At 46.4% G+C, this 11,036-nt stretch overlaps 1 protein-coding gene across 1 annotated transcript in view; it reads left to right on the top strand.

Moving 5' to 3' along the window:
* Nucleotides 1-6,786: 6,786 nt before the first annotated feature.
* The window catches only part of fgf11a (fibroblast growth factor 11a), a gene marked incomplete at both ends in the record, with an annotated part of 28,869 nt that continues 24,619 nt past the window's right edge, over nucleotides 6,787-11,036 (top strand). Inside the window, 2 exons of the mRNA XM_083684052.1 lie at nucleotides 6,787-6,844; nucleotides 7,622-8,083. Of these exons, the coding sequence (XP_083540178.1) occupies nucleotides 6,787-6,844; nucleotides 7,622-8,083 (520 nt within the window). The remainder of the gene's footprint in view (nucleotides 6,845-7,621; nucleotides 8,084-11,036) is intronic.

Genomic DNA, 11,036 nt, shown 5'->3' with positions numbered 1-11,036 from the left:
CGCACCTCGAGTTGATGGATCTATTGGTTAGCCCGTGAGAGATCTAACTTGAACTCAGAGGGCTTAGCCCTAAATGTAATTCAGCCATGATTCAGGGTGATAGAGCCCCCTATAGACTCCACACTGAGTGTATACGACCTCAAATGGAGGGCATTTGACGGTTGGTGTGAGAGCAGGGGTGTGGTGCCTTTTCAGTGCTCCACTCCCACAGCCCTCTCCTTCTTACACGACCTGCCATTAAAGGCTACTTGGCCATTAAAGGCCAACTGTCGACTTTGAGACTTGAGGCTTACGATACCACCCACCGTTCCCAAAGTAATTTCTATGACGTGCAATAGTCTGAACTAGCTACTGAACTGTTCCAACCCTGCCGTTTCTTTTCCGGAAAATAGGCGAACTGCACATTGACATAGACAAATCTGAGGTGTCCAGGTGGTGTGATCAACTGTTTGTGTGTTTCACCGACCTAGTATAGGCACTATTCAAACAATGCCTTCCCACTGTATAGTGGAGGCTATTGCAGAAGCATACAGCTTTAAAAGCCTGCAGCCCCCTAGAATCCACTAGAAGAATTGCTACATCTTGGGCTCTGTTCAAGGCCATCTCTTTTTCTGAGATTTGTGCTGCAGCCAGTTGGGCATCCCCTCACACTTTTGTGAAATTATACCACCTGGATGTCACTGCACCTTCTTTGGCACATACGGTCCTTGGTGCTGGAACTGAGTAGGGCAAACCAGGTACATTTAGATAGATAGGTACTTTATTGATCCCTGAGGGGAAATTAAGGCGTTACAGCAGCTCACATCACAAACAACCAAACAACAACAACAAAATGAAGTGACAATAGAATAATAGAATAAAATAGACATCTGAAACATTATATACAGTAAGAACAGTCCAGTATGATTTAACATCCCCCAGCCTGACTCTGATCACCCCGATCGAGCCAGCCGGAGGAGGAGTTGTACAGTCTTGTGGCAGGCAGAAAAGAGTTGTACTGTATTGCGGCAGGCAGAAAAGATCTCCTATAGCGTTCCTTAGTGCAACGTGGTTGTCGTAGTCTGTTGCTAAAGGAGCTTCTCTACTCTGCCACAGTGTCATGTAGGGGATGGGAGGGATTGTCCATGATGGCCAGGAGTTTGGTTTGGCCACCTCTTCCACAGTGTCCACGGTGACACCGAGGACAGAACCAGGTTTCCTAATAAGCTTGTTCAGCCTCTTGGTGTCACCTTTCTTGATGCTGCCCCCCCAGCATACCATCATGTACAGCACTGCGCTGGCCACCACTGACTGGTAGAACATGTTCAGCAGAGCCCTGCACATGCCAAAGGACCTGAGCCTCCTCAGGAAATAAAGCCGGCTCTGGCCCCTCTTGTACAGGACATCTGTGTTACCAGTCCAGTCCAGTTTATTGTCCAGGTGCACCCCCAGGTACTCTGGACCACCTCCACGTCCTCTCCCTGGATGGAAACAGGACACAGGGGGACCCTAGTCCACCTAAAGTCCACTACCCTATCTTGCTGAGTAGCAGGTGGTTCTACTCCACTGACATGTCCCACAATAGCAGAATCGTCAGATAACTTCTGCAAATGGCAAGTATCTGTGTTGTGCCTGAAGTCCGAGGTATAGATGGTGAATAGGAAGGGAGCCAGAACTGTCCCCTGGGGGAAACCAGTGCAAGGAAGGAAGTCTAAGGAAGTCTTCATCAGAGGCCTCATGTGTGCTAGCACCAGTCTTTCCATGGCTACCGGTCTATTCAGTCATTCAGATCACTGGGGTTCCTTTTCTTTGGTACCAGTACCAGGCAAGATGTTTTTTGATGGGACCTTTTACAGACTGAGGCTCAGGTTAGAGAGGTACTGGAGTACTCCACACAGCTGGTTTACATGTACTAACTCAGGTTTTCTGTATGGGCTTTGACAATCTGGGCTTTGTGTCTCACTATGTCCCATAGTGAGATGTCAAACTGAGTCGACTGAAAGGGAACTGGGTTACGATATGTAACCGTGGTTCTCTGAAGGAGATGAGGGAGACATCTCACCAGATTACCCCTATTTTACAGACTCTTGGAGAGGTTGTTCGCAGAATAAAATTATTGCGCATTGCAGCAGCCTTCATAGGCTGGGCTGGGGCGGGGTCAGCCATGCAAAGCACTCTCAGCCTGTTCCAGGCCTGATTGAATAGGGTTTCAGCAAATAGGGTACACAGGGGTGCATATCCCATAGTGAGATGTTTCCCTCATCTCCTTCAGAGAACCAGGGTTACATGCATTAACCCAAAGTTTACTTGAGTGTGTGTATGTCTGTAGGATCTGTGATCAGCCAAGCATAACAGAGGGAGAACTGTGAGCCAATGTGTGTGTGTGTGTGTGTGTGTGTGTGTGTGTGTGTGTGTGTGTGTGTGTGTGTGTGTGTGTGTGTGTGTGTGTGTGTGTGTGTGCGTGCGTGCGTGTGTGCGTGTAATTGTGAGTACACATGTGCACGTGTGTGTGTGTGTATGAGTGCATAGCATAGCCCAGTAGCAGCCACACCACTGAACACATTGGGTTTCCTCAGCTCAGTGAGTCAGAGACAGGAGAGGAGCTATGTATGTGCAGTGGGAGGCTACAGTCCAACACCCAGCACTGTCTTCACAGAGAGACACTATGGGCTAAGATATAGGGTGCACACTCAAAATAGCAATACTATATACAGTTCCCTCTGTAAGTATTTTTTTCTTATTTTGGCTACACACTCAAAAAGTTTAGACTCAAATAATTATTATGACGTTAAAGTATAGATTCTCAGCATTTATTTGAGGGTATTTGGGTACATATTGTTTTCACCATTTAAACACTTTTTATACATAGTGCCCCCATGGCACCAACAGTATTGGGACAATTGGCTTGACAGATGTTTCTGGTGTGTTCTGTCATATCATTTGTGCAGGCATAAGAGAGCTGTCAATGTCTAGTATTGATTCTAGGCTTTGCGTTTGCTATTGGTGTCTGCTATTGGTGACCAAAGAGTTGTTACTGAAAGTCAAGGAGGCCTTTATAAGGGTGAAACATCAGAACAAATCTATTAGAAACATAACCAAAACCTTGCAAAAATCAACATTTTGGAACATCATTAAAAAGAAAGCATCAGTGAGTGAAAAATGCTCACCATAATTAAGAAAAATACTCAAAGATCAGGAACATTCCAGGAGGTAGGCATGAATGTGACTTCCCCAGCCAAACTACAGAGGCTACACTGCAAGGTGCAAACCACTAGTTAGGCTCATGGCCAGGTTACAGTTTGCTAAAAAGTACATTAAAAAGCCTGCAGAGTTCTGGAAAAGGTCTTGTGGACAGATAAGATTAATATTATCATGCGCTTTACAAGAGTGATTGTAAGATGAAAGTTAAAAAAACATTTAAAAAAAAATAAAAAAAGGAACTGCTCAAGATACCACCTTATCTGTGAAACATGGACCAAATACTAAACATGGGTGCTTAATTTGGACATTATATGAATCTGTCCCAATACTTGTGGTGCCCTGAAATAGGCTCACCATTCTTGAGCTTTCTTTGGCTGGCCCCGGGGCTAGCATTTAGCCATACCTGCCAATGCTACTGAAGCTCTGGAGCCAGCCAAAGAAAGCTCAAGATTGGAAATATGACCGAAAAAAGTGTCTGGATAATTGGTAGTTGTTTGATTTCAAATTGAAACTTTGGGAGTATACAGCCAAAATGAGAACATAATCTTAATTGTCCTAATACTTATGGAGGGCACTGTATGTAAACGTACCCCCTAGAACTAGCAAATTCCCAAAACATTTAGTTTGTAGATTCTTTACTCACATGTATGCACCCTCTTTCTTTGGCAACATTACTGTCTCTCAGCAGGCATTTTGGGGGGGTTCAACAGGTTTAAAAGGTTATGGTAGCCCTTCGTGTCTTGCGTTTCCATATCTCCTGAGCTATATGAGATGCCGTAGATGAGTCAGAGATATGCAGTAGCTGCCATCTTGAGAGGGATTGGACAGAGGTTACAGGGACACCATATTGGCTTGTATTTATCTTCAACGGCACTTAAGGGAACATCCACATTTATCTGTGTATAGGTCACCTTTTTAGCATTAGGAGAGGAGGTGCTTCTCTGTTAAGCAAAAAGATGTAGCTGGGACACTAAACCATTTTAGAGAGGAGATAGGGGGTGGAAAGTTTGGTTGTTAGCCATCCAACTTTGACGATTTTCACAAGAGATTGTTAGATTGATCACCTCCCACCATTTCCCTCCCTCCCTCCCTCCCTCCCTCCCTCCCTCCATCTCTGCCAGTCTCCCCCCCTCTCTCCATCCTCACACCTCTGGCCTGTCAGTTCCTGGGATGGGGCCAAAGACTGGGCTTTGTGGGGCTAATCATTAACGTCATTAACATCAGTAAAGACTGGAGATTGGAAACCTCCGCAATGGCTCCTTCACCCAACCTCTCTCTCTCTCTCTCTCTCTCTCTCTCTCTCTCTCTCTCTCTCTCTGTCTGTCTGTTTCACTCTCTCCTCCAAACAGAACAGCCCCCAATGGAAACTTCCCTCTTCCTTTTCTAAAGCATTGTCATCCCCCCCTCCCTCTCTCTCTTTCTTGTCTTTCCCTCTCTTTCTCTCTCTCACGCCCTTATCAATCTTTCCCTTTATCCTGCCTCTTATCTCCTTCTCTTTAGCACATCTCTCACTCATTTCTCTGACAGCTGCTTTTCTCTTCCTCTGTCTCTTTTCTCCCCCTCCCTCTGTCTCTTTTCTCCCCCTCCCTCTGTCTCTTTTCTCCCCCTCCCTCTATCTCTTTGTCTTAATCATTCTGCTGTTCGTTAAGCTACAAATCATTAAGCTTTACAGGGAGGAAAAAACTGCTCATCAGTCTGCTTTTAATTAATCCTCAACAGCAACACCCTCACTCTGACCTCTCAGCAGGTTGTGTGTGTGTGTGTGTGTGTGTGTGTGTGTGTGTGTTTTTGCACGTGTGCGCGCTCATGTGTGTGTGTGCGTATACAGTATGTGTGTGAATGTGTGTGTGTGTGTGGTGTGTGTGTGTGTGTGTGTGTGTGTGTGTATATGCTAGAATGCATGCATCTGTGTTTGTGAGCACCCGTGTGTATGCGACCTGTCTTTCAAGAACTAGACAGATACATGTGTGATAGTATGTGCAGTATTCTCTGCCCCTTATCCCCTGTGTCTTTGAGCCACTGACTATCCCTCCACTGTGAGCCTCTGGTCCCTGCTCGGAGATGTAGACATGGACACTATGGGATTAGACACAGCCGGCTCACAAATGTGCACTTTGTCTTCTCTGACTAGGCAGTCACTCACACCTTTTCATAGTTGTATCCAGGATCCCTCAGCCCACGGAAGGGCAATAGATGTGTTGTGATCATTGACTGGCATTGACTGGCATCTCCCTCCAGCTAATCACAATTTCACATCGGCTTTACCGTCCGAGTTGGTGGGCAGGTGTAAGTTTGTGGTTTCAGTAGCAATTCATTCAACACATTCATATGCTTTATAACCTATAGGAGCCTGAATTTGTTAACACGCTATAATCAGTAGCGATGATGACTCAGTGCTATTGATTTTTCCTAAAAGCTGGAGTGGGGAGAGAAAACTGTTTGTTTCAGAAGAGTCACCACACCCATCTGTGGTGAGGAATGAGGGCTTTTCAGCCGAGAAGATGATTGATGGTCCTTCTAAATATGGCCATTACCATGTGGGCTCTCCCTGTCTCTCTCCCCATTACTCTTAGTCAGATAGGGCCACAAAGAGCAGCCATTGTAATTTCATGCAATTTAACTGGGCACTTAAAGGGATGGTTCAGCCTATTTTCATGTTTAGGTGAAATATCATCTTACCCTGAGTTGTTCACACAGGCCAGTAGTGAAAGCTTCCTAACTTAACTTAACTTAACTTAACTTAACTTAACTTAACTTAACTTAACTTAACTTAACTGACTTAACTCCAATAGACAGTATTCCAACGGCACTGAAGTTAGCATTGTTGAAATTACATGCCAAAATCTCTTCAGAGAAACTTCAAACAAAGTAATCGCAAACGACATAGTTTTGCAATAATATGCAATTGTCACATATTTCCTGAATTCCATTTTTTCCAATTCCAATTTCCACTTTTTGTTCACAGCTGTTGTGTTTGTTCTGAGCTGTCTCCGCTGTTGAGTGCCTGTCTACCAGGTTTATAGCCAGAGGGTAGACCTCTTTTGATTTATCAGCATGTATGTGATAGACCACACCCACAAGCACAATGGTATGACCATGTTTAAGATTGGCCTTATTGGCTAAGACTGTACCCTAGGGCATATGTACCAAATTGTATGACATTTGGTGAACTACATCTATGGCTGTGTGAGGAAGTCAACTTGGATGATGTTAAAACAACTGAGAACCTCAAGGAATTCAGTGGCTATTTTGTCAGTAAAATCAACATGTACAGTACGTTCAAATCACCCTGCTGTAGAACCGATGGTGATGTGGAGATGTCTGTTGTGTTTATTGCACCAGTGGCTACTGTCAAGGATTTGCAGTGGGATGCAATAATTGTTCAAGTTGAAATATTAGCAGTGGAGAAAATCAATATGCTATTGTATTAATAGCTGTAGATGGCTACATCTGCTATTGCTACCTAGCATCTTTCTCGCCAGTCTACACCCCCTAGCAAACAAAATGGATGAGCTATGACTTCCGATCACCTCACAGATAAGGTTTATGGGCTGCAGCATCATGATTTTCATGGAAACATGGCTTAACAACTGTATCCCCGACAGCATGATTGAGCTAGAGGGACGCAACGTCTTCAGGGCGGACAGGACGGCAGAGGCCTCAGGTAAAATAAGAGACGGGGGACTGTGCAATTATGTCAACAAAACTTGGTGTGCAGACACTATTAGCTATTAGCTATTACTCAGCTATTACTGAGAGTACTCAATCTGGAGTGCCTGATGATCAAGTGTAGGCCGTTTTACCTGCCTAGAGAGTTATTGTTGTTACTGCAACCTATATCTCATATATATATGCTAATGATAAGCTAGCAATGAAAGAACTCCATGCTGCTATTAGCAAACAACAAACTGCACACCTGGATGGAGCCTTTATTGTTGGAGAGGATTTCAACCACTCCAACCTGAGAACTGTACTCGCAAAATTCTAGAGGAGACAACACTCTAGATCATGTATATACAAACATTGCTGAGGCTTACAAAGCCATTCCCCTCCCCCACCTGGGACAGTCTGATCACCCCTCATTGTTCCTACTCCCCAAGTACACACCACTCATCAAATGTGTGAGACCAACAGTGAGGACAGCCAAAGTCTGGCCAGAGGGAGCGGACTCTATACTACAGCACCAGTTTCAACACACTGACTGGAGTATGTTCACCACTCAGGCCACCCTGGACTCCCACATGGACATTGATTCATATACTTCTTCCATTCTGGATTACATCAATACATGTCAACAGTGTCACCACCCACACCTCATCCAGGGCTAACCTGAAGAGGGGCATCAGGAAGGCCAAACACAACCACAAACTGCAGATTGAGGAGCACTTTCAGAACAACTCTGACCCCCGACGCATGTGGCAGGGCATCCTGGCCATCACAGACTACAAGCCCAAAAACACAGCCTCCCCAACCAGCACTGCCTCCCTCCCCAACGAGCTCAACCAGTTCTACGCTTGCTTCAACCGAGACAACAAGGAACCAAGCATCAAAGCTGAGCCCCCCCCCCCAGACGACCAGTTCCTCACATTCTCCACCACTGATGTGTGCTGCGTACTGAGCAAGGTGAATGCACGCAAGGCTGCTGGCCCTGACGGCATCCCTAGCCATGTGCTCAGGGCATGCGCTGGGCAGCTGCCCGAGGTCTTCACTGACATTTTTAACCTGTCACGGGCCCAGGCAGTTGTCCCCACGTGCCTCAAGTCAGCAACCATTGTGCCAGTGCCGAAGCATTCTGCTGCAGCGGGCCTGAATGACCAACACCAAGAAGACCAGCTCATTGTGGACTACAGGAAAGCTAGGGTCTGTAGACACACCCTCCAGCCCCAGAAGGCTGTTCAGAAGGGTGAACAATGTCAGTCATTTTGCTAATACTACAGTACCAACAGTGCTTTTGGTGCCAAATTTTGGTGCCATAACAATGGTAATCCTAAAAAAAATAGCACCCTTACTGTCATTAGCAGCACCAGCAGGAACAATATCATCCGTAACTCCTAACAACTCCTGACACAGTCGGTGCTGTGGTCTACTGCAGTAGTGTGACAAGGCGAGGTGCTGCTTCTCTCTCTCCTCTTCTCGCTCCTCTCAGTAGAGAGTGAAACATCCGCCATGTAGTTTCTCTCCAGACAGGCCTGTTTGGTTAAGCACTGTCCCGTCTCAATGCTTCATAGACGGTTTGTGTAAATGCATGACACTCCTCCTCTTTTATTTAGAGTGTGAATCTCCCCTAATGAAATAACCGTGTCATCCCTACCCCACAACCCTATCACGCTATTCCCACCACTCATCCTTCTCTCTCTCTCTCTCTCTCTCTTTCTCTCTTTCTCTCTCTCCCTCTCTTCCTCTCTCTTTTTTCTTCATTTCCCTCTCTCTCTCTCTCTCTCTCTCTCTCCCTCTTTCAACAGAGGAAAATAATGACTTGGTATCCCCTGCTGATTGGTTGATATATGGAGTTATTCAAAGGGATCCAAACCACATAACTCACTGCACCTGAGAGAGAGAGAGAGAGAGAGAGAGAGAGAGAGAGAGAGAGAGAGAGAGAGAGAGGAGCGAAAGAGAGAGAAACGTGAAAAGAGGACAGCTGAGGGGAAAGAGAGAGAGAGTGAGGGGCGGGAGCAGGCATAAGCGAGGAGGGAGGGAGAGAGGGATGGAGGGGGGGATAGAGAGAGGAGGGGCAAAGAGGTCCTACGTAGAGCCAGGTCCCCTGTGGGCAACTGTGTCTGACGGCTCAGTCCTTGGCAGGCCCGCCTCACCCCTCTGCCCCCTACCAACCCCATTCCTTTGGAAGTGTCCGTCACTGCCAGCCACGGTGAAAGGACTGCCAGCACTCATACGTCCATCTCACACACACACACACACACACACACACACACACACACACACACACACACACACACACATACGCTCCTCCGCTCCACACACACACACACACACACACACACACACACACACACACACAGCCTGCCTCAGAACATGACATTAAGCCAATGTGGACGACGGTTACTGGGGTAAGAAATACAACGCTCATCAGAGCTGAGTTGTCAACTGACATGGGTCTCTGGGGCATGGTAGGGGACAGGCAACTCTGATGGGTGAGAGTGATTCATTAATGAGCTATCAGAAGGCAACTCTGATGGGTGAGAGTGATTCATTAACGAGCTATCAGAAGGCAACTCTGATGGGTGAGAGTGATTCATTAATGAGCTATCAGAAGACTCTGATGGGTGAGAGTGATTCATTAACGAGCTATCAGAAGACTCTGATGGGTGAGAGTGATTCATTAATGAGCTATCAGAAGACTCTGATGGGTGAGAGTGATTCATGAACGAGCTCTGATGGGTGAAAGTGATTCATTTACAAGCTCTGATGGGTGAGAGTGATTCATTATCAGAAGACGTGTTGGATAGCTGCTAAGGTATAGCAGGAGTCTGAGAAATAGAGAGATGTAAAAACAGCAACATGATACATTATGCTACTGTATGAGCTTGTAATAGTTCCACATAAACACTTCAACTTCTCCCCCACACCTGCTGCTAGACCATGACAGATAGATTTATTGTGACGCCACCGCCCCCTTTGAGCACCAGGCCAGAAACAGGAAAACAGGGAACAGGGAACAGCGCCTGGTGGCCATTTGGCATGGCTCCCTCCCCTCCCCTCCCCTCCCCTCCCCTCCATTCTCCCTTCCCCTCCCTGGCGGTTCACTGGCAGAATGTTAAAACCCCTCTACCCCTCTACTCTCTCTATCAGGCCTCCTGTGGTGGGACGGGCGGGGCTGGTCTGGTCTGGGCTGGCCTGGCTGGGGGAGCTGTGGAGTTATAGAGCAGCCACTGCAGTGTTTAGCATACGGAGCAGGACCAGCTCCTGACAGCTCATTCAGCCCAGGCACAGACACTCAGGAGGTGGAAGCTCTCTTAAGCTTGCCCCGGCCCTCTCCAGAACACTTGCTACCTGCTGAAAACAGCCCAATCTGATTGACACGCTCCCCTGGCTCTGGCTCACAGCGAATACTGCTGCTTTTAACCTTCACCGTAGGGGGAGTGTGTGCGTAGTACTGTAATGTACCAAGCGAAACAATAGAATCATTTCTATGATGTAGTTCACATTCACATTCACACGAAGGGTCACATTGTACTGTACAGTGTGAGTCAAGCAACATGTGGCTTGAAGTGTAGTCTGCGGTTTAATTTGGGATTAAAACTCTAGATTGGAGATGACATATTACACCAACATGTATCGTAGCACCTTGACCTTCTAGGTCTGTTTTTTTACGAAACACAGCGGATGAGTCATGATCTTTTAGTGGTTATTGGACCCAATCGCATTCCATAGGCCGCAACAAAATTCACCCGGACATTGCCAAAACGTTATGTAAATGTTCCTAAAACAGATGGTGCAACTCAATTAAAGTACTCATTTGAGCTAGCATCAAACATCGAAATTTTTCCCTGAACAGAAATAGTTAAAGTCGTTAGCAGCCCCAGAACTAGAAAGCCATTTTTTTCCCGCTCTCCAGTGAAGGCCAAGGACCAAAAGACCTGTTTTACCAGATGCCCTAATACTGCCCTATCCTCATGCATATGTGATGAAACTCATTAAAAGGTAACTGTGGCAGCACTTCAGTGTTCTGGCATTCCCTGTGATCCAGTACTTCCTCCTGTTCGGAGGTCCAGGGTGGAGGATTTATCTTTGTTGTGGGACATGGAAAACAACTGGTGTTCTGTAGTGTAGCTTTGGCTGTCGACTGGAAGCAACACAAGAGGGTCTAAGAGCAGGAAAAGATAAAACTCTCACTTTGT

The sequence above is a fragment of the Argentina silus genome (assembly GCF_951799395.1).
Source record: "Argentina silus genome assembly, chromosome: 1".
In the NCBI taxonomy this organism is placed as follows: Eukaryota; Metazoa; Chordata; class Actinopteri; order Argentiniformes; family Argentinidae; genus Argentina; species Argentina silus.
This window is presented reverse-complemented; position numbering and strand designations above follow the sequence as displayed.